The sequence below is a fragment of the Lagopus muta genome, chromosome 27, assembly GCF_023343835.1.
Source record: "Lagopus muta isolate bLagMut1 chromosome 27, bLagMut1 primary, whole genome shotgun sequence".
In the NCBI taxonomy this organism is placed as follows: Eukaryota; Metazoa; Chordata; class Aves; order Galliformes; family Phasianidae; genus Lagopus; species Lagopus muta.
In genome coordinates, this window is record NC_064459.1 from 3,305,515 (window position 1) to 3,330,285 (window position 24,771).

At 43.1% G+C, this 24,771-nt stretch overlaps 1 protein-coding gene across 3 annotated transcripts in view; it reads right to left on the minus strand.

Moving 5' to 3' along the window:
- The window catches only part of DOCK5 (dedicator of cytokinesis 5), a 99,667-nt gene that overhangs the window by 39,983 nt on the left and 34,913 nt on the right, over nt 1-24,771 (minus strand). For all 3 annotated transcript variants that reach the window (XM_048927997.1, XM_048927996.1, XM_048927995.1), the window contains 8 exons: nt 11,158-11,241; nt 7,531-7,571; nt 6,545-6,600; nt 5,629-5,725; nt 2,200-2,348; nt 1,200-1,335; nt 895-1,052; nt 161-242 (listed from right to left, as the gene is read on the minus strand). In XM_048927997.1, the coding sequence (XP_048783954.1) occupies nt 161-242; nt 895-1,052; nt 1,200-1,335; nt 2,200-2,348; nt 5,629-5,725; nt 6,545-6,600; nt 7,531-7,571; nt 11,158-11,167 (729 nt within the window). In that variant the 5' untranslated portion in view covers nt 11,168-11,241. The remainder of the gene's footprint in view (nt 1-160; nt 243-894; nt 1,053-1,199; nt 1,336-2,199; nt 2,349-5,628; nt 5,726-6,544; nt 6,601-7,530; nt 7,572-11,157; nt 11,242-24,771) is intronic.

Sequence of the window (24,771 nt, forward strand, 5' to 3'; positions counted from 1 at the left end):
AGCATTCCTCTGAGGCTGCCCATGAGATCATAAGTGCCCATAAAACCAACCTAAATTGCCACTTCCACTAGAAGCAGAGGGGCAAGAAGGGGAAAGAATCCCAAACTCCAATGTCTGCAGCATGGGGAAGAATCTCCAGGATGTAAATACAACAACTTACAGTAAAGACTGCTTGAAGGTTATTTAGCTTCTCAATTTCCTTAGGCATCCCATTACTGCCCCAACGAACAAGGTAATTTTCACTACAAATGAAGCAAAAAAAAAGCAAAAATCAACATCTAACATTCCAATTATCCAAGAGTAGTTTGATCTTTTCAGAGTGTTTGAAAAGCTCTGCCAAAATATGCGATGCCAACATGATTCTCAAGAGGCTCATTTCACTGAAGGCAGAAGCCAGGCGCAGGGGGAATGGCTACTCTCAGCTGACTGCATCTTCACACCTGATAACTTCTGTGATAGAGATAGATGGTGCCTGACACCTAAACGCCTCCTTATACCCTGTATCCTCCCTGACTGGTACAAGATAGCCAGCTTTTAAGTGTGAACTTGCACTAATTTGACAGAAAACAATATGTGTATATCACATCAAAAGAGAAGCAATGAATCAAATGCCTCAAAACAGTGAAAGAAACAGGGAAATTAAAGAACATAAAAGACACAATCTGGGATTTCACTACTGTATCATAGAAACACCCAGCTTTAAGAAGCAGAGTACAAGTGCTCATGATCTTCACTTCTCAGCTGAAGTTAAATAATCCCCTTTCAAATCACTACTGGAGCAGCAACCAACAGAACTGAAAACACTTCTCTGCTGATTCTTGCTTTCTAACTTGCACTGGCTTCTTCAGAACAACTAAATTGCTTATGTGTACACAAAGAACCCCAACACCCTACCTGATGAATTTGGAGAGGTCAGGGTCATAGAGGCTCATTAAGAGCTCTGCATCTTCTCCAATATTACAGACAAAATTCTTGAAGTTTACATAGAGGCTGTAAGTGTGTGTTGTGTTAAATATTGGCTGCCCTCGGAGTTCCAAATTCTGTTGCAGGGACTGCAAAGAAGAACAGTGCTCCCATTAAAAACAACATAAAACATTTCAGTTCTGCTGCCAAAGTAGCACAATATCCCTAAGAGGAACGTACAAACAGAGCAGGTACTAGTTCTGAGAGGAGGGTAAAGCCAGCAGCAAGAGATGTACCTTTTCTTCCTGGATTCTTTCATCAATCCTTTTGGATGCAGTTTCATGGGCCTTGAAAAGAGAGATTGTGCTGGTTTCATCTGGGTCCAAGATGTTCCCATTGTCATCTCGTACAACCAGGTCCAAACCCAGGATCCTGAGTAGCGTGCGAATCAGAGGACAAAAGCAGCAACACAGTATGTAAGAAGCAAAGGTGACTGAGAGAGCACAAATGACAGATCAAGCTGCGGGCTGCACCAGGCAGCCAATATTCATTGATTCTATTCCTTCTAATAATCACATTAATGGTTTTCCCACTCAGAACTTCCTCATCCCCCATATCCAGTTTCCCCATTAAAGGGAAAAATAATTAGCCATGTAACTCTGTGCTAAGATGACATCTTGTTCTCACTTACATGTATTTAACATAAAATGGTAGGTATTTCTATGAAGCTCACGGGTTGTGGCTAATTATTATTCTTTGCCATAAGCTTTCTTCTTAATTGACTTATTTGACCTGAATCAAGTCTGACAGGTAGATAAATGAGTATTGGAGACAATCCCTATTCTGTATAAACCAGCGAAAGATGTAGTTTTGGTGGCCTATAGGACTGTATTGCTCAGCTGCTGATAAAGCAGTTTAGTTCACAACCAGCATCCAAATCCCAGCTCCAGTCAGCCGGGCACAAACTGTGCTCCATGGGAAATGCAGCCATGTGCCAGCATCTCTGCAGAATTAAGACAGGTAAGCTTTGCTGCCAAATTTAAAGAGAATGCTGGCATATGAAGAGCCAACTGCTACATGCCCACCTGTCACATTAGTCACGTTCTGATGGGAACAGAAAGCTGCAATCACCTCCTTTCCAAGGCAAAACGTACAGTCTGATTCACTGTTGTTCTTGTGTGCTTCTTTATACCATTTTGTATTAATAGCCACTTACATCCATCCTCAAAACAGTTCCAGAGCCTGCAGTGGGATCTGGGACCCTCCCCTGCCCTCTGGATGTAGTTTGGAGTCTACCTGTTGCCATAGTCAATTTTAGCAGTGACTTTCTTCTTGAGTTCAGCCAGCTCATCTTTGGGAAGAGTCCCAGATAGTATCTGTGATCTCCACTCTATCAGGCTGTAAGTCAACTGTTGGACATGACGAAACTGTGTTGTTTTGTTATCCTACAGGAAGGAAAGGGACCATTTTAAGCTCATAAATAATAAACTGAAAACTACAATCTCAGATAACTTCCTGAAGTGTACTCATCTGAATCCACCACACAAGCTGCATTTAATTAAAAATATCTGAGCAAAAGGCTTCATATGACACAACAAGATTAAACCATGGGGAAAACTCTCCAGCACTTTGCACTGCCAAGGTTTAAGTGCCTCAAGATTTGGGGTCTGTCACTCTCAGAAAGTGTGACATAGCCTCACATTTTTTATGCATGCCTCCCATTTGTTTCACCTATTTAGATACTAAGATTCTATGGTAAACTCTTTACCTGCAGAAGTCTAACAGTGACACCAAAACAGAAATAATAATGACACTGAAGCCCACATAAGCTTTATCTTCACACCTTCTACAGCCTAAAGAACACTTCAATCCAATTATTACGCATAAAAAGGAACAGCAACAAAATGCAGCAGTATTTGAGATACACTGCCACAGTATTTCAAGGTTCCTCTCCTACTCACCACTAACTCACACGTGGATTGCTGTGCCCACGCCTGACCTCCAGGCAAGAGTCTCATGGAAACCAGAGTAGCTCTGTTGAAACAATCATCTCCCTGACTGGAGCCTATCAGCAAATAAGGGTGAAGATTATCTGCTCTTCAGAGCACTCGTTTTTGTTTGCATTTGCACAGAATTCAGACTGCAAAATGCAGTTGTGAATCACACAATGCTTTTAAGCACTAGCAAAGGCAGAAAGGCAACAGAGGTTTCTTAAGTTCTATACACTGGTTGCTCAAAACCCACCAAGGCAGAGATCAACCAAATAATGCAATCAGACCATGTGACTGAAGGAAGCTCCCCAGATACCACCTGCCCAATCTGCCCAGGTATTCATCTGTTTTTGCCAAAGTTGCTGCAGTTTCATCTTTTGTTACAAATGCAGCACCTGTAATCATAAAGAGGACATCGAAACCTGCATTGTGAAGTTTCCTTCTCCCATTTCTACTGTCATCATCTTTGATTAATGAAAATATTTTTTATGCTATTAACTGGTTCCACATCTTAAAAATTAGTTACCCACACCTCCTTCATAGAGCTTCAGATTCCAAGGCTGACAGTGTAATTAGAAAGTGGATAGTGATGTGATAATAACCATATTTGCAGCAGAACGTGCCTAGATGAGTAATTAAGCCTTTTAAAGCATCAGCTGTTAGACTGAAGGAGGAAGCCAGGCCCTGTCCTCACTCACCAGCACCCAGTTAGCTGGGCACTACAACAATTCTGACCCACAGCCAGCTGCAAGGGCAGCTCATTTTCAGAAGGAAGGTGCCACAAATCAACTTACATCAGCTCTACTGGGACAAAGTTTATGGTTATGCAGCTCTAAAATGGTGGTTGAGAGTGGGGCTTTTTTTCTACCAACAGCAAGCAGGAACTGGTCAATTGTGTACTGCAGGGACAGTCACCAGCAGCTGACTAATGGCAGCGTGTGGTATCAACTGTTAATGTTTAACTGTGAGCACCAACTGCTCACACACACCTGACAAAGAGGCTCAGTGAAGTTACTGCCCCATTCTGTAAAGACAGAAGATGAAATGACACCAAGTTTGCCCCTTCAGAACATAAACCCAAAGGCAGCTACGAACTGGGACCCATCTTCCACTGGAGTTGGGTGAAGGTGCTGGGGGAAGCTGGGTTAGTCTACAGTTGATACAGGGAAGGTACAGCAGGTGTATTTAGGAAAGCAGAAATAAAAGCACCCTGTTAACCTGCAGCTAAAGTCACCTAAAGGAATGCAACTCGGGTGAGCTTTTAGAGAAATGCAGAGCAGGCCTCAATTTGGCAGCTGGCTAAACCTGAGTTATCTCTCCGGCTGTTTACATTTGTTAACTGCTATTAACCAGCCCAAGCTAAAAGTGCCACCCATTTTTGTATTTGTTTGCAGTAGAGATATACCCGATGGTACAACATCTGCAGAAAAACACAGAAATTAAGGGGAAATAAAGCGCTGCCAAATAAAGAAATCCTCTGTATTTCCTTTCTGTCCTCAAATATCCCCTTCCTCCTTCAGTGGTGTCCTGTTTCTTTATTCTTCTTTCTCTTAATACATACTGCGAGGGAAAATAAAATAAATCCATCTCAAACCACAACATTTTCCAAGGCTATTTTAAGACTTATGTTGGTTAATCAAAGGAACGCGAAAGATTTCTGCTCGTAGGAAAAAGAGATTCTGAAACAAGTAATGCATTAAAAAAATAAAAGCCTATAAATAAAGCCAGGATCAAAAGTTCTGCTTTCACACAGTAATAATGTCACTACGCTTTCTCATTAAATTAGGAGGGTGGAATGAATTTTTGTGGTTTTGTAGACCACAAACAAAGTATACTTGTGGCCCTACATTTTCAATAGGAAAGCTTGTTCAGGATACACTGAATGGTTAGAGCTAATTTAAAATAATTCTCTCATCTTAATTAGAGTCTCAGAGCACACACTACCATGCAGGCTGAACTCATTACTGACCAAAGAAAAATCGTTTGACTCTTCTTAGCATGCCTTAACAACCACCATTGAAAGACAGCGAGTCATTGTGAACACCAGTTTCTCTGTGCAAGAATTTCACCTATCTTAGCAAAACTATCAAATCCATGCACTAACTTGGTTTGACTTTTCCATAGTGATTTATCACATGGCCAGGCCACTAAGCAGATCACCACCCCAGCTCACTTCTCATCCCGTGACTTTTTGGCCCCTAGGCACTCCATGGCAAGGATGAGCCATTCCATTCAGTACTTACACGATGTCTAGAAAAAGAGCTTCTACTTGTTAAACGTTGTTAAAACAACATGATGGGTTCTCACCTAACTTCACTGAGACATTCTGTCCTCATACAGGACAACAAAAGGCAGGAACATTCATTCAGGTTGTAAACTGTGACTCGCACACACAGTCCCAACCAGCTGACACGATGCTGAGTGTGACTTGTGCCAGGTCAATGCTGAGAGTCAAGTCTTCATCAGTGCTGCATCACCACCCAATTATTTACGTACAGTGAACACTTTGTAGCATGGATTGAAGCTCCCTTCCCTCTGTGCTTGTAGATCTTATCTAGAGGAGGGCTGAACATTTTCAGCCTTTCTTAAGAGCAGAAATGGACACACAAGTTCCAGCTGCACATACGGAAATAAGAGCCTTTAAAAGACTTGCAAGCTGTCTGCATTTCAACCTGCACGGCACAGCCCTTCTTCCACTTCATCCACCAAACACCAATCACTGAAACAGACTTACCACATATAACTTGTGCCAGATAACTGCCCACTCCCTCAGGGTGGAAGTAAGCTCTTGCCCAAGCGGCAATTCACCCGGAATCACTGTTTCATGTTGTCTAAAGATGGAGAACACAGAAAGAGGGCGTTACAATTAATATCCATACCCAGTCATAAAACATCTTTCAGTTGTAAATACATAACTGGAGAAGCAGCCTAGATTTTCATACAATTCACTTATGAATTGTATGAACTTCACACAGTTTCTACATTGTTCCATTGGTTCTCCAACACATCATTATCCATTTTTAATGTGAAAATGATTCCAATTTCTTTCTGTCTTGTTACATTCAATGGATCCATTCCAGGAACTCACTGCTAAATGGACAGAAGTTCTCAGCAATCACTGCTTCCAATGGTAACTTGGCCACATACACTTAAGGAAAAAAAAAAGAAAAAAGTACTTTCTTAAATCTCTTCCTATTGCAACTGCTATTTTCCTCACACAGGATTCATCACAGAATCCTTTGTAAGAATCAAATGAGGAGTCACTTCCTACTGCGTTTTCCAAGACAGGAAGGAGTCCACACTCCTGCTGGCTCCTTGGCTGTGAGCAGGAACACGTTACGATTTGCAGGATTCCCCAGAGGGCTCCGTGTAACTTGTCTGTCCTGTCTTGCCACTAACTTGTCTAACAGACCTCTTTTATTTTTGCACACAGTATTCTCTTGCCTCTCTGCCCACAGATGTTTTGAGATGTACCATGCTCTGAAAAAACGAGATCCACAAGCCTAGCACAGTCTAGTAACAACACTCATGACAACAACCACTAAAGTTTCTGCTTTCTTTTTAAATGTGTTTTTTTTAAACTACAACAAAATGAAACGGTTTTCCTTTGGTTCTGTTCTCAGAGCACATCTCAAAAAGCTCCAACCTACCCCCGGTCCTTCACGGTTGCCTCTTTTAAGTGGATATACGTTTCTGGGAAAATGCCCTAAAAATAAATAAATAGAATAAGTGAAAGCAAACAACAAATCACACTGTAGCATAAGACATGCCTTCAACAAAAAAGCAGGGGAAGGGGTAACAAGCACAAGCAGCAAGTATTTGCTGTTTACCCACAAGAGAAAGGTGTTAGGTCAGCCAGACAGGGCGTACAGGAGAACTCTGCCAGTGTTTAAGCCTTCTGTTTGATGTTAGCACCCCAGCTAAGTTAACCTGTTGCTTTGCTGTGTTGACACTCATCTTCCTGTGCAAAACACCGTAAGGTCTTGCAGACTAGCAGTTGTACCCAATGCACTTGCTACACAGCGGACTTGTGGTTCTCTAGGAAAGCTCACAGCTCATGACAGCATCTGTAGGAATCCCAAGCTTTAACAGAACTGACCCTTCTAGGAGCATTCACTCCCCTTTAGGGCTGAAAAATGGATTCAGTAAAGGATGTCACCACATGAGAAGTGGCAGGACTCCTATGGGAAAAGATTCCATGCATTGTTCAGACTGATTCTGCAAACCTCAAGCAGCCTGGCTGTGATCCACAGGTGTGTTATTTTTGGGATATTTTCTAAGTCAAATTAAAATCCTGATCTCACCATCATATAGTTAGCTCGATCATACAGTTAATGCTGGATGTGTTCATGCCCAAGACTGTAATAATGAAGCAATATGCTAGCATATACAGATATACAACAGTCAACTTCCTTACTTCAAACTGCATTACGCATGCCTACATTGGGGAAGTACCTCATTAATGGGTCTGAAACATTCACCTCAAGGGCATTTATTTCTATTGCTGAGGAAAAGAGGATGCTGGTCAGGAGACCTGCATACAACAGAAATACAGCAGCAGCACAGCCTTTACAGCGCTGGATGGGGTCTGGTGAGGTGCAAAATGAAAATCAGCTACTGACAAGTGAGCTCATACCTTCTTTGATTTATTGCGGAGCGTGTATCCTCGGTACCAGCCTGTCAAAGAGAAACAAAAGCAGTTTTTTTCCTATCTACAGCAGTTAAGTACACATTGTCATTCTCAGTGCAATCCTACAGCATTTATCTCTTGATCGTGTTCGCTCGAGATCTGCTACTGAGCAGACATTTCTGTTGTCTGCAGGAAGCTTGGTCCATAGACAGAAGGCTGCATGAACTGACATCCTCTATTTGAGTTACACTGATTGGGCTGAATACAACATCGGGCCACCCTGTGCTATCCATTTTCAGACTGACAATCCTCGTTCTGCAAAGCTTATAAATTCCCAACACAGAATTATTGCTTGCAGCATCTGACAGAAGAGCACAGAGGCAAAGACAGCTATGCACACACAGCTCCTATACAGTTCTACTACAGAATGCAAACCTGCATTCTGAAAGTCAAGACACTCAGCAACCCCAAATCTGTTAGCCATGCTCTTGGAGCAACCCCTTTTGATTCCTCTGAATGCAGGTAGAGCCTTAGGAAACTGAAAACACCAATCCTACCTCTTGGAAAACATGAAGGTTAGAGACCATGGTGTTCAGTTATCAAGATAGACATCACCGATCCAAGATGATTGTGATCAGTCAGCTGGCACAGGAAGCATCAAAATGGCAAGGAGATTTGAGAGAACAACAGGCAAAGAAGCTGCCTTTAAAAAATATATACATTTATTTAAGCAAAGAAGATTCAATTCAGAGTCATGGATCCAGAGTTCTCACTCTTGGAGAACAAACATGGGTTGCTTTGTTTGCTGACTGCAGTTAGAGGAACAAAGACCTAAACCAGGAACATATTCAATGCAAACTTATTTGCATCAGGGAGAAGAGACTGGTCTGAATCACAGCGTGTGGGCACACATTCCTTCTATCCATGATGTGGCTATTTCCCACTTGCATAAAAGTAAGGATATATATTGCAGATTAGGGAAGATTCAACTCTGAACAGAAATGTACCCTCCTTTGCTCACCACCACTCAAGGGCGAACTTCCAGAGAAAGTGAAGTCTGCCCTGAAGAAAGTCTTCAAAGCTCTGAGGGCAGCAAGTTTCCTTCTCCTCTCAGACTCTGCAGAATGATCCCAATCTTGCAATACTTAGCAAACAGCAGGATAAGTGTTATTTATCTTATTACCAAGTGGAAGAAGTCATTTTGTACAAAGATCTCTCGCCCTCCTGCAGCCAGACAGCTATCCAGGGAAAGAAGGAAAAACATCACAGTTTCACTCGGCACAGAGGTCTGCACCACAAACTACACCCACGACTTTAATTCACTTCATTGCTGTTAGCTTCTCACCCAGCTCCTCCAGCAGCTGAGCTGCAGCACTGTTATGTCTTGAAGCTATTTGGCCAGCTGAGAGTCAGATAACATTTGTTAACACAAAACTGAGTGTGAGCCTCAACCTTGCAGCCTCACTGTTAGAAACAAACTCTGGACTTCTTAAATCCAATTCTCCAAGGCCAGAGCTAGCCAAAACCCCAGATGCAGAAGATAGAGAGCTTTCAAGTGAAGGCTGTTTCACGCACAGACAACCTTCACTGAACACAGAGACATTCTGACTTCAACCAGGAGGAAAAATGGAAGAATTTTCTAGACAACAGAGCAGGAAGGGAACTGTAGTACAACAGCCCTCTGCTAACTCACAAAGATGCTCCTGTGCAGTCTGACACAGGCAACAATAGGAAGGAGTAAGATTTTCCAAGTCACTGCTACCATTACACAAGAGCCTTTGGACAACCCTGACCCACTTAATTCCCTGCAGAACACACCAAGAGCTGCAGGGATAACTTACACCCAAAAGAAGAACTGAATGAGGCATCCCTGAGCCTTTCTTGCAAAGCCAACATCTTGATTAAAGGGAACTTTATTTTAATTGAGACTTGTGTATCCAGATAAGAGCAGCGATTACAGGAACAAAAAACCACTTTTATTACACTGGAGTTATGTTTCTAAGTAGACATCATTAGCATAAGAAGAAATAGGGAAGTATTCTTTTAAGAACACTAATTCTCAGAAACACAACCTACAAATATCTGGAAACAAAGCAAAAGAGACAATAAGTCAGCAGAGCTTCCTTCCATGCAGACTGAGTTCTAAGTTTTTAAGATGAATTATATGGGAAATCAGACCAGTCCCAGAGCAGAGCCACCATCTCAGAGACAATCTGTATTTTTTCCATTGGGTCCACAAATAAATGTGTGGCTCAAATTTTTGGCTTATGTTTCCAGGAAAAGCATCTAGTAGTTCTGCAGGAATTTCCAAGTCCTCAGCCACAAGCCAGGATGCCACACTGATGGCTCAGCATATGAAAGCAACTCCGATGCATTTGCTTTCCCCAACAATTTACACATCAGTCCTCTCAGGCTGAAGTTTCAAAGTGGGACGTTTCAGGTAAGAAAGGGATCTATTCATTTCCTATTCTTGAATGTCACTCCTGTTGAACAGCTTACTACAGACCAAGCAATAGGGCTGAGCAACAGCCCCCCTATACAAAACAAAGAAATAAAATGCTCCAACATATTGGATCATGCAAGATGCATCCTTTTCATTACAGCAGTTTTTACTGACAAAAGCAGCTCCTAAGTTAGTTGTATTAAGCACGATATTCACCTCCAGCTCTAAAAATACTCCCCACTTTGACATATATCAGTCTAAATGCTAAATAGTCTGCTGTGCCACAGGGGAACCAGCTGCCCATTTCAATTGTCACAAAGAGAAACGGAAAGAGAACAAATTGCTCAACAAGCAGCTTGTCATAGCAGTGATACTGAAGAAATTTTGTACAAAGAGTCTCTTCCAACCTGATGCTGCCTATGAAAATGAGCACATTTTTATTTTGGAAAGAGCATTTAGACTTTGGGGAGCACAGACACAACATTCCAAATGAAGTAGGTACTAGATTGTTCTTTAATTAAATGGCTTCATTCCATTCTTTCATCTACCACCTCCTTTGTGACAGATCAAAGAACTAATTGGGGTTAAAAGTTACTTATTTTTTTCTTGTTTCAGCTGGATTCGTTCATCACATGACTAGGCACTGGGCCTAGCATAAGGAGGAGCTAAGATAAACAGGTGTGGTGTAAAACCAGGAATGAACTCCCAGAAGGGAAAGCATTTCCTTCTCCAACAGTGCTGCCTTGAGTCGCTGGTGAAATCTTACCTTGACAAACCTCTACCAGGAACAGCAGAGATGTGTATTTTAATACTCTTTAACAAAAAAAAAAATAATTAAGAGCATCCAGCAAGCATCACACACCAAGCTTTGTGCATGGGAGATGTATCAGAATTTCAAAACCTTGATCTGAAGTTTGCACCCTAGAAATGCTGAGTTGTTATATTTGGTTTCAAGAATGCAGAGGGTGGTGAGGCACTGGCACAGGTTGCCCAAGGAGGCTGTGGATGCCCCATCCCTGCAGGCATTCAAGGCCAGGCTGGATGTGGCTCTGGGCAGCCTGGGCTGCTGCTTGGTGACCTGCACACAGCAGGGGGTTGAAACCAGATGATCATTGTGGTCCTTTTCAACCCAGACCATTCTATGATTCTATGAACTACTGAGAAGTAGTAGGGAGTGATTCACAACCTACCTTCGTACATCTCCAAAATGTGAACAGTGTCACCGACCTGCAGGGAGAGCTCCACATCTTGGACAGCATCATAGTTGTAGATTGCTAGAAAGGAAGGAGATGGGAGAGAGTTGAAAAACACATCAGGAAACCTTGAGGTAATCAGATTCTGAGATCTTGTACCTTATCAGCTGTCCAAGGCAGAATAGGATTTTGGAAAAGTGCTCTTAAGTTAGTAAGCTATCCTGTATGTATGGCACACTGTGTGCAGTGTATCTATGTCCAGATTTTATCATTGGCTCCTGCAAGCTTCAGAAACATCCTTCTTACCAGCCCAGGTCAGTCTTTTACCTATAGGAATAAAGGCCCATGACAGCTGCCCAGAGGTCTCTATTACCCCAGGCAGAGGCTTTGGATCAATTAGATAATTGTCATTTTTTATTAGCTTTTCACAGGGCTAACTATGACACAGCACTCACAAGCACAGGTAAAACACTATAAATATTCTGTCATAAGCACAAGTGGCACTGTGCTGTATCAAACAATTCAGGCTGTTTGCTACAAATGGGTCTACCCAGACAAGAACCTCAGCATGAAAACTTGAGATTCTCTGCAAATTTAATCCCTACCAAAGATAAAGCTAATCTGAATGCTTATCGGATTTCCAGCATGAAGAGGATTAAGTCCAGAAGCCCATGCCTCTGAACTGCCTTGTCCCTGGAACTTTCCTTCCACCTGGCAAAGCAGAGCTGACCTCAGAGCTTCCTCAAGGCCTGACAAGGCAAGAAAGCTGAAGCTGAATTTGCTTCCCAACCAATAAAAGTAAAAAGGTGCATAAAGCAGCAAGGAAAGCGCTTTGCTGCTGTTGAATGAATTGATAAATCAAGTCACATTACACCACTCCTTAGCGACATTATCTTATGTATTCAAACAGTGGTGTGTAAGAACAGACGATAAAATCCACGTCTTACACGTAGCAACAGAGCCTTCTCAAATGTACTGCATTTACACCTCTAACTGCTTCTAGAAAGCTTTATCCCAAGAACAGCACAAACTTTTTCAGGGGACTTTGGAGAAATTCATCTGGCTTCAGAGGCTCAGCACGTGAAGAACACTGCAAATTAAACACACGGACTCGGGCTCCTACGTCAGGCGACTCGCATCGAGCGCCTCTCGGCTCCGTCACGATGAGGTGCATTGCTTCCTGGCCAGGATCCAGCACAAACAAACGACTGTGGTTCACCACGCCGGAAATTATCTCACAGACGGTAACTTTCTCTAAAATACTGTAGCTATAAATAATCCAGGAGAGGCTGGCAGGCTGTGAGAACCCCCTGCAGGATCTGAAATAAACGCTGGTCACAGATGCTCCTACACTGCAAGGGCACTGCGTGCTCATGGTGGCTCCAAGTCATGCTGGCCATACCCTCCAGTGCCTGCAGAGATCCACGTGTGCAACGTGCAATCTACGACACAGTCATCCAGAGGGCTACGGGTGTGTTACTGGACTTTTGCTCCTACACCATTAATTACTCCAACATCCAGGTTTCCCCTCCCTCCCCACAGCAGAGCTGTGAGCCAAGATAATCAGAACGGACTGCTGAGCTGCATATTCAGTTCAGACACCGAAAGGCCCCAGAAAAGGCCCGAAAGTAGAAACTTCCATCAATATTTTTGCAGAAAAACTTGTATAATGTTGAAGGGCAAAGTGAAACACAAACATACGCAGGAGGAGTTCAGAGTATTCCATTGAGCTCTAGCATGTAGTGACAGATGCCGAGGTCACAAATTAATTGGAGAGAAGAACTGGTTAACATTGAATGCAGCTCAGTTAAAAAGAAACCATTCTGCTAGATGCAGCAAATAATTCTGCAAGGATTTGCAGAGGTCAGCTTAAAGTGCAGCGCCCAACCCGAAGGAGACCAAACTCCCTGCAGCTTTGCCTCCTGCTGCAGTAACCCTGCCAAATCACTCCTAGCCCTAAAGCAAAGCTGGATGGGAGAGCTCCAAATCTCCGCCATGTGCAGCAGGAAGTGGTGTATATCAACAAAACCATTCAGGCTTCCTAGCTGGGGATGCTGCAGTGCTCAGGAGGTGTTGTTCCCCAGGTAGGGTTCAAGCATCAAAGCCTATGGACAGACACTGACAATGCTTCAGCACTGGCAGAGTTAGGAGATTTAAACCACAGCACCTCAGCCAATTTCCAGCTCAGCTGATTGCATTCTGTCCTCTGAAGTTTCCTCCTGTGGTTACAACCAGGCTGCCTCGCTTTCTGTCTTTAAATGCTGTTTGGAATTCTGGTTTCATGGCCGTGCTCTGCTTTTTAGGAATGCACACATGCCTATACACACAGGGATTCCCACGTGGGATTTCTAGATGTCTTGGGTTTTTTGGGGACAAACAGACATTATATAAATGCAAGTCTGTATTTTTCCATAAAGTGCCACTCAGCTCTGGACAAAAGCAGTCTGACCAGCAGCAAGTGCCCAGCAGAAAGGTGGGCGGGCATCACAGCAGCCTTTCTTTGGAGAGCACAGACAGCTAATTCAAAAGCCAAGGGCACAAGAAGAGGGAGAAGCAACACAGCTCCCTTCTCCTCAAATAACACAACAGCCACAGCAGAAAGAGCCACTGCAGCTTCTTCTCTCCCCCTGCTTCCCATGAAAGCTTTCCCATCCCAACAGACAGCGTTTATAAGCCAAATGAACATGCTTTCACCACTGAACATCAAAGAAAAGCAAGATTTGTAGCATCTCGCTTTGCTAGATTGAATTAAACAAGAACAGAGGGCCAGTGTACATAAGAACTCCTACCCAACAGTTATGTGCAAGGTTATAAAAGACAAATTGCTGGCATATTTTCCCTGGGAGCTTTGCTGTTTGCAACTGATGCTTCCTGCTGCTTCAAGCCAACCCCTCTGAAACAGTCCATCCGCAGCTATTTGAACTAGTTAGCCTCTTCTTCATCGTGTGTATTTAATCTGACCCCTTTTCGACTTGAAAGAGAAAGGAAGCAGCACATAACAAACATTGTCATAGCATGAAAAAATAGAAATTCTGTATAGAAAAACCTGATGGTGCAGCAAGAAGGGAAGAAGTAAGGGACTTCTGCCTCAGAATTTGTAGGAATATTGAACATAAATCTTTTCCCTTCAAGCTAAACTTGCTGAGATTTTGTCCTTTGAAATTCACTTTAGAACAGTAATTGTTCTTTTATTACCCTGAAAGAAAAGCAGCATTGAAGTCTCAACAAATTTATTCTGAGGAAAGAGACAGAGAAAGAAATCATGATCCAGGTAAGAGATATTGGGTGGTTTTAATGATCACTACAGGCAACGTATGGCATTATTTCATTCTTGTGAAGGAGTTTGTTAAACAAAAAAGCAAGTTTAGAGTTTGTTAAACAAAAAAGCAAGTTTAAGAATTATTTTCTCCAGCCTTTGCACTGCACTGGCAGGGAAGGGCAGAGCAGCAAAACCTGGCGCTGGTTTGAAGAGGGCAGCTGATAACTTTATGGCCGGTGACAGCAGGCAGAGTTATGCAGGGAGAGATAAGGAGAAGCAATTTTCATGCTTGAGGGCAGAAGGCAGATCCCAAAAACAGAGCGGGAGGAGCTCCACCAGCATTGTGCAACTGGGATGGAGGGCTGGATGTTGGGACACGCTGCTCGGTGCAGGAACATCACCCGGCAGTCATTGCCAACAAGGGCTGCAAAGGAAGCCCTGGAGGCAGCTGGGGCTTTCCAGCATTGCCAGGGCCCCATGTGAAGGCCAGCAGTGAGTTTCTGAAGGCAGAGTTTGATACGGGCCAGCACAGCGTGGGGTTAGGATGGGAAGAGCAGGTTTGGTTATGTCACTCCTCCAATCGTACGAAGGCACTGCATTAATCACAGCACATTCCTGAACAGTAAGAAGCCTCAGTGTCATGCATGGGGTGGAAAACCAGGCAAAGCACAATTATACAGATAGTTTTGGCAAATATTTCAGTGAAACAGCGTCAGGCTCACTCCCTTCAGCTCCTAACACCAACAGCCATTTGGAGGAAGGTGGCAATGCAGCCAATTCCAGTGCTACAGACACACCTGCCCTCATTGGAAGAGCCATGTCCTGAAGAGAGTAATTGATATCAACACGTCAGGCAGGTAGAGTCACAGAATGGCTTTGGGTTGGAAGGAACCCCCAGGATCATCAAATTCCAACCCCCTGCCACAGGGGGGACCAACCTCCAGATCTGCTACTGGCCCAGGTTGCCCAGGGCTCCATCCAAGCTGGTCTGGAACACCTCCAGGGATGGGTAGCAGTTGTTCTCTTCTATGTGCAAAGAAGCCAAGAAAAAAAAAAACCTGAACAGCACATGCAATTAATCTGAAGATAGCAATTAAAGATGAAAACCAACTATTAGTTCCTTGACCCTTTTTAATCTTAAAACCATAACTCATTTGCAGGACTCCTCTAAAGGGGAAGCTTAGCTATAGCATCTGAAACTAAAATGAAGGAGGCAGAAACTGCAGCATAGCATTTTGTGTACAATTCGAAGTAGAGTAACTTGCTTTAACGCACTGGAAATGTGGATTATTGGCCTGGAAAACACTGCAAGATCTGTTATCTCTCACTTGGCTCAAAATAACCATCCCTCCACCCATTACAAAGACACGATAACAGCTTCCAAATGCCACTTCTCTGAAGCCTGCCCTCACCACTATCTGATAGCAGAGGGCTGTGCCTTGCTTCCTCTGAACAAAGACTCGCATTCAGTGCTGGAGCAATAACCAGACTTCATCTCATTACATCTTTCAACAGAGGAGTCAAAAACTACTGTATGGAAATAGAAGTATGTGCTTTTATGCTGCACCAACCCCGTGTTAAGCAGCAGCATTAAGGCTGGACAGCCCCATTTGGAGAAGCCTGGTATGCTGTCTGTTGCCAAGATGTATCCAAAAAAACAGTGGTTTTATTTAAAACCAAGGAACTGTCCAAGGAATTAATTCTTATTGGGAACAAAGGCTTTTTGATGTCGGAGCAAAAACCTTCTTGTAACTGCCCAGGAATTTGTGTCTGAAGAATTGAAAACAGCATAATTAAGATTTATATGTAGTTTGAAAAAATAAAAATAAGAGGATGTGGTTCAACACTGGGAAACACACATATTGTTATGCAAAAAATGACTACTCCTGAACTGGCTGATGTTGACCCTCAGCGTTGATTCCACAAAGTTCTGAGTGAATGCTTAGCACTTTGGATGCAAACAACTCACAACAATGGCATTATTGGATAGGAATGCTTTCCTTATCAGCCACCATTCGGCTCCAGAGTAAACCATCTCATGAGCCAGAGGTGGGCTCTCAACACGCTGCACACTTATTGCTCCAGGGTTGACCTCGCACACGTGCACACATTTGGAAGGATTTTCACTCATTCATAAAATCATTCTGAGTTAGCTTAAAAACGAGCACTAAAAATCAGCTGAAAAATTAGACAAGATAGATAGCACAGGAGAACATGGCATGACCCAAGCTGAATTCTGTTACTGTTTGTTTCTCTATTATTTCCTTTCTTTTGAGAACTGTTACGATAGCAAGAGGATTCACACGGTCCTCAATGTGCTTCTGACACTCAGAATTCCATCCTATGACTGTCAAAAACCAAATCCAAAAAAAGATGGTAGCTGCTCACCTGCCAAGCTCAGAAAAATGCCTTTCTAGATGCACAGTAGATAAAAAGCATGCTAAGACTAACAATCTAAGGCTTAGCAGAGTCTGCCCTGCACAAATAGCCTCACTGCCAGATTGGGACTGGGAAAGATTTCCTCTTTCAGTCACGCCATCATCAACATTAGGATATTCCTTTCTCTCCCCACCACAGACTGGGGATCATATGCCAGGATCAATGGTTTAATCTCTTAAAAGTCTGCTTTGCAGAAACCCAACTTAACAACCTCAGCCCAAGGGAATAGGAATGGCTTCGCAAGCATTACACCAGCGTTCCAGCAGGATTATCTAATGGCCTCTTATGGCTTTCAACCTCACTGACTAAAACCACACTCCATACCACAACAATACTCCGCAGCAAGTGGCAGATCCAAAGACAAATTAGCCCATGGATTTTAATTAGAGCTCCTCAGTAGCTTCAGATCAGACAAACTGAGATAACTCAGAACCGCTGAAACAAAGGACATACAAATATAAAGAAAAAAGAAATAAGCTCCATCTTTTTATGTCTACAGAATTACCGTTACTCATCTTCTCTTCAATTATTTATAGTAAATTGTTTATACCACAGTAGCTGCCTGAAAATAAAGAAGATTCTGTTCTTGTGGTACATCTATACTGCAATCAAGGACAGAGATATAAATCCAGAACATAATGCTTATTTGGATACCAAGCAATAATGTCATCTCAGCATAAGCTGTTCTGCCCACTACAGCTGCTTCTGTGACCCGAACCACACTGATACCCCCAGCTACACTGAAAAGACTTCAGAGTCAGTTTTCAGATGAACAGTGACTTTTCTGGGCTTACTTTTCTATCAGTGGCTAGGAGAGAGACTACAAAGCATTGGTTAAAGCATTATGACATGCTAGATCAGTGTGTGCAGATATAACACTGCAACAGCACGTCTGCGTCCATTGGAACGAGTGCATGCAGGAGCAGCCAACCTACTCACACCCAAGTGCATAAAGATGACCACGCAGTTTGTTGGGTCTGGAAGGTGTTCCATGACTTTGTGGTTCAAAATCCAGCTGCCAGAAGTTCTTTGCTCATTCATCAAGCCAGCTATCCTTCAGTTAACAAGGGAGAAAAGAAGCCAATGACACCAAGATGCCATTGTAATCTGAGTGGTACTCAGTTCTGAAAGGTGCAACAACAGCTGCCAATGTTGTAATTACTGCTGCACTACAGAGAAATCTCAGATCCCAGAGCTATCAAAGCTGCACCTTCCATCAGCTCTCACTTCACAGAACACATCTACCTGGTGTGTTAATTATTAGTTTTTTTTTTTTTTTTTTTTTTTTTTAACCAAGATACACATTCAATTGCTTTCATGGCAGCGACCTTCCCAAGATGCAGGACGCAAGACAGGACTGCTGCTTTTCATCTGGTTCAGGAACCAGACACCAAAGGACAGGTGCCCTATAGATCTTAGTGTCAAAGGGTGCTCAGTATTTCTCCAAGGTCACATCTTCTGAGCCCTGCAGGTTTATTGCACTTCTTTGAGCCACAGGACCTGGCCTGAAAGATCCTCAAAACGTATCAAATCATAGCCTTGTCCTTTCGAGCAATCATTATAACCTTGCTTCATCTCTTAGGGGACCACAGAAATCAGGAGTTTTGCCACTGGCTTGAACTGCACCAGAGTCTGGTTTACAAAGGTATCACAAGAGTTCCATATAACCAGAATCCTTCAACTTCGCAACTTCCATTCAGACACAGAAATTAGAGTAACTCTGAAACAAACTTTTCAAGCAGATGTGTAGAAACAGAAACAAAATCCCAACACCAAAGCCATCCCTTGATAAATGGGACCACTCAGCTAATTCCCAACTTGAAAGCGTGAGGCACTTTCAAAAGAATTAAGTGAATTTGCCACCGGCTTTAAATTACTGTCCTAGATCTTACTGGGCAAAACATCAAAGGAAAGAAAAAGAGAACTTGGAAATACTACTGTACAGAATGCAGCGTTGCTATCTAATGAGTTTTCACTGTATGCATAACTTCCAGAGGGAGTGAGGACAGAGATGAGAGGAGGACTAATGAGTAAAACACTTGAGCACGGAGTCCAAGTGTGCCTACAGGCTCATCCTCACCATAAAGTTCACCTGAGTTAAAACTTCAGGATTGCATCTTGCTGGCATCACACCTCCACACAGTGACTCTGAACTCAAGCTGAGAGACCCACAGGGAGAATAAAGGTAAAGGATTCCGTTCCACCAGCTGCAAACCCAGCTCACCAGGAAGACAGACACAGATTTGTGTATGAGTGTTCCCAGGCTGCTGATAATTTCCCCTTCCCATCCATGAGCTCAGAAAGAGACAGACGAGCTCTGCCACAATTTGCATGAGATGAATTCATAGCACGGCTTGGCCCTCTCTATTTCAAGAAAGAGGAGATGCTGCCAAAAGCCTCTCTGCTGCCAGCAGACAGCACCTCTGTGCAACCTCCCCTGAGCTAAGTCATGCTGGCAGAGCTAACACAAGAAGCGTTTCTAATAGGGATACCCATAGGGATTTCAGTTGGCCTCTGTACCTTCAGCATTTCCCATTCCACTCATGGATGCCTGTGGTCTCACTGATTCACATCTGCAGAACGACCCAGAGCCCACGCAGGGAACTGAGGTGGCACAGTGAGATACACAGCTCCTCATTGCCAGAGACCTTCCACCCCAAGCATTTTCACCTCGCCACGTGTCTCAGGTAACAAGCAAAGGGAAAACAGACCATAACTACACAGCACAAGTTGCAAGGAGATAAACAGTTTGGAATCAGGTACAGCAGCCTTCCGTTCATTTTCTAATGTTATTTTATTCCTGCACATTAAGCTGCATCTCTATGCAGCCTGAAGGTCCCATTACACTGTCAGCGCAATTTAAGTGCTGCAAGAATAAGGGCTAATTCCTTCTCTCACCTATTCTTAATGCGAGCTAATTACTGGTATGAAGAGCAAACAAACAAAAAACACTCTTTCCAACCAAACTGGCCACTATTCATGACATTCTGAAACCATATTAGAACTACATAGCTGAAGCTGAACTGTTTTATCACTGAGGAGGATTAAGGTTCCAAGCTTCCCAAGAGCATGGAATTATCACTATTCCTACTGGGTCTCTGTGAACATTTTGGCCAGATTCAGCACTTTCCAAACCAACGTCCATTTTTATTGTAGCAACACCTCCAAAAATTTGAGTGTAAGAAGTGGCTGAAGACTCTCCATGGAACAATCACAACTTGTTTTACATCCATCCTGACAACGTGCCAGACACCTTTCCAAGAGGTTCCAGAGGCTGCCAGAACAAGTCATCCTTCAAACAGCATTCTGTCCTCCACTCCTGGGAGATCCTTCTAGGAGGTACAGTCTGTACCAAAAAGACATTCATTATCATTTAGGCTGAAAAACTGTATTTGCAACTGACCCAACGAGCACTCAACTTCTTGTGTCTTTGAACTGTCTGCCTAGCAAGCTGTCCAGCAATTCCTATTTATGTTTTGCAGTTCTATTAGCACAGTTTTCTTGATAAATGGACCAAAATTAATTACATTATATTAGGTATTCTCAATAAATGAGATGCAGTGCATATGAAAGCACAGCTCTCATGTGGTAGTGAGGGGATAAATGCATTTATGTCTTCAGACTGAGGTGCATTTACACCTGGCCACGTTTGCATCTAACCATGGCAGCTCATACAGGATCCTTCCCAAAAAGCACCAACCTCAAACTGTCCTATCAGTCAAGTTAAGTACGAGTTAATTGGCAATAGAAAAGCTGATTTAAATTAAAGGAACTTCGGCAAACTTGTGCTGCGCATCTTTTAGCTTTCTAATGACACAGGAAGATTATTTTCCCTCTATTCCTTCCTGATTTATAAGCTCTTGGTTGAAGCTTTTCCAATTTATGAATTTGTCTTAACTTTTCTTTTTTTAATTGCCTTAGTTCCTAACTGCATTTGTGCCAGCAAATACAGTCCCATAGCGAAAGACCTGCAAGAATATGCAAGAGACCAGTGTGAAATACAGAACCACTCACACAGTCACCTCGAGTGGATGCAGATACCTACAGCCTGCTGACACCTCTGAATAATTAGGCTTGCACCTAATTAATAGGAGACGGCTCAGCAAAAGCCCCTGAAGGCAAGTGGCCGTTTGGGATGCCTCACAAGAGCAGATCTGGAGGTTTGTTCATTGTTAAGCTCAAGGCTTGCAGTCACATTTTAGGCTGGATATCAAAGAACTGAAGCACCCCAAAGTCACAAGATGCTTGCAGAAATATCACACCTACTTTTCAAAGTAAGAACAAGGCAAGGAACGGTTATAAGTCTTGTTCTTGTCAGCAGTGCCTTTGAAGTCCACACGATTAGTTTCACATAGGAAACAGTAATCACTGAAAGCAAGAGAAGACAGATTCAGGCTAACATGGATTAACAAAAAAGAGGAAGGACCCTGGGAGCAAGAAGCCATACAGTCAACTCACACACCAAATAAACTTCACACACAGCAGCTAAATTGAGAAACTAAATTAAAAGCATCCATTCTTCTACACGTAGCTGAGCTGTTCTGTTGGGGTAACTCAGAATTTCTACCAAGCTGGAGCAAAACTTAAAAATATGCCAACATGAAAAACAAATCTCAGGAGAGAGCTCAAGGCTCTCCCAGAATCTTCTATATAAAGACTTCCCATGCACTGGATGTGCATGTAGTCTCCTCTTTTACTGACTGAGCAGAGAGGAAGTTCCTTTCAGAGCCATGCAGAGGAGAAGAATGCCCGTACAAACAAATCTCAAAGCACACAAGTTTATTTTTTGTTGAGTGAAAGCCACTGGAAGGCTGTCGCTACACAGTGCAGAAATCAGGAAGGACAGCGTGAGAATGCTGAGCCTGAGAGCTCGTAAGAAAAGTTGTTAAAATCGCTGCAAATCTGCTTGTTAGCAAATAGTGCAGTGTGCTTTGCTGAATGAGGCTGAATGAAACAGAAGAGGATGACAGCGTCCTCGTGGCAATGAGCAGCCCTTCAACTCTGCTTGAGTTTACTGCTAACTGATTAGCCTACAACAAAATAAGCCTTCAACTGAAGAATGATACTCATGCAGGGGTTTGCAATAATTTAAATGTTTTGTTCCTCTTCTTTCTCCCTTCGAAAGCAACATCTCACATGCAGCTGATGTGAAGCAGTTCTGAATTTCTACTTTCAGATCCTTAAGCACACTTTCCTGCAAAAGGTAACAGAGTTTTCCTTCATCTGGGCTATTTCTACGTGCATCTTCCTGGAGCCCTTCTCTCTGTGGGACACCACAGAGCGTACCTAAAACTCAGCAGCAGTCTGCAGATAGGGCAGCAAGCAGCAAGTTGAAACAAATATGACATCTGCTCTAATTTGACGTGAAGTACCACAATCAGCAGTGCAACTCCTGTGATCACAGGCTGTATTTCAAGACTACTTTGTGGAAGATATATGAAGTTTGAACACGAAGCCAATACCGGATGGCCAAATGCATCAGAAGTGATCACAAATCAAACCATTAGTAAGAAAATCTTCTGCACCACTCTCTCTTCCTCCCTGATCCTCTGCGTTTCTGCTCACATAAATCACAACTGTAGCTGGCAGGCACTGGTTTACATTTGAAAAATTACTGCCATTCCTAAGACATGACGCAGCTGATTGTAACTCAACCACCACATGGTATTTCAACAGAGTAAATACTTTTTTGCAGCAAGAGCAGTCCTATGTGCTGCTCCTTGCAGCAGGGAGAAATACAATGAGTTTAAAAGGTCACCGATAACTACTAGGGGTAATTACCTGTCAGTTTACCCAAAAAATCTATTTGATGCCCCCCCCTAAATAAAAGATGATAGATTGCAGATGAAAGGCTGCTATTTGTGCCTGTAACAGGTAGTTTCTATTGGTAACATGGCTAGGGTATTTCAGCCATAGCAAACTATGGCTTCCTTTGGAACTGGGTCAAAACAAGCCATCCTCTCTCAAAGAGCCACCCATGAGTGCAGAATTGAAATGCAACACAGAAACCCCTGGAATGGGATGTGAAGAGGCAGAGAAAGCTTGGGAAATAAAGCTGCTCCAATGTTCACCAGTCTTTTTCTTGCCTCTAAAATGCACCAGACGAGCCCAAATACTTTCTGCAGAGCTGCAGAACTGCTTTGTTCCATCAGCTCCCCTCCAACCCAACGTTTTCTAAATAAAACATTATGATTTAGCTAAGAGTCTAAAGATTACAAAAATACACTGAATTCATTGATACACCTCACTGACCAGTGAAGTTTTTGCAGGCTCATAATAATATATTCAGTTACACATTTAACAGTTTGAGAAGACCACAGGCAGCAAATAATGCTTTTGGTTTCTCCGGCCCTTTGTAGGCAGAACAACACACATTGTGGCTTTCAGACTTCTGCTGCAAGCTCTATATTTGCTGCTGGCTCGAACCATTTGGTGGCATGTGGAGTGAACGCTCCATGAGAGCCTCCAGCTGCAGAGGATCAGATGTGATAACCTGCCCAGTCCTCCCCCAGCCCCAGCATGCGAGCTCTACAGAGCAGCTCCTATTGCAAAACCAGAGTGCATACACATTTCAATAGACAGCCACAGCACTGCATGCAAGTGCAAGCCACCACCAAACTCCAGCTGGTTTCTCACTCTGGAAGACCATCTGAAGAACAGACACCTACCCAAACCAACCACAGAACCGTACACAGCACTTCTCATCCTGTTTGTTCACACAGGTGACATGGAAAGCATACATACCTGATGCATTGTTACAGTCATCTGGAAACTGTTCTGGCTAGAAACTCAGCACTTTTTCTTTCTCAACTGGTTTTGAACTGCCTCAGTTCCCTGCACTGGCTTACGCCAGCACTGCTCCTTTTCTTCACACTGTTATTGCACAAGGTAGGAATCAGAAAAAGGGGTGCAGTGGCTTTTTCTGATAGCAGCCTGGATTTATACCAGAATAGAATAGTTAATGATTCCACAGACTCCAAACTCTCTCATATTTGGTGCTGAAGCCATTAGTACATTTTTTTTTCCAGTCCTCAAAGAACACTTTCATGTTAAGAGCAGATGATAACTAAAGAAAGAATTGCTTTTAGAACTGAAGTGCAATACTTAAGCTGAAGTTCATGCAATCCCGTGTTACAGCCAGCAGGAAAAAACAATTACGTTGTGGATTCCCTAAGTTAATGATTTTAAAACAAGCAGAAAACTGAAGCTGAAAACTGGGGCGTCATTCCAATATCCTTTCCTGCAACACAAGAAGTTGGCACGAAAGGCACCCTGCAATGACAACTGTTCTAAAGAAGCCCCACTCCACAAACAGGCTATTTCATTCCATTTGGAGCAGACCATCCAACTTCAGCATCTTTCCTTCCCAAACCAGAGGTGAAGGACACTGCAAGGAAGCTTAATGAAACCCCAGAAATCCCACTGCTTCAAGAGGCATAATGCTGCCCATCAGACCCTCAGCAGCATCTTCATCCCTTTACAAAGCTGAAGCTCCCAAACCCAGATCTGTTATTGGGTTGAAAATCCATTGGGAGTGAGGAGCTGTGAGTCATTTGCATCTCATGTACGTTTCCCTTAGGATGCTGCAATTTCCAATTTTGATGTTTTCCAACCTCTCTGCTGCCTGCAGTTTCAAACTCAGTCCATACACCATCTGTATCAATGGTGCTAAAGGCAGTCTCTGGGCTTAACCAACTGAGAACAAAACTCCTGGAGGGCAGCAAACCCATCTGAACCCACAAGTAACAGATCTGTAGACTGATGCAGATGATCAGATCAACTATTCTGAACTGCAAACATTAGGCACATGGCACTGAATCACACGTTAACTTCTTGGAATTTCTTTGTGTTTTGGTATGATTTACAGGGTTGTGTTTTTCTGTATTAGTTTCCAAAGCACAGCTTGGTAACAA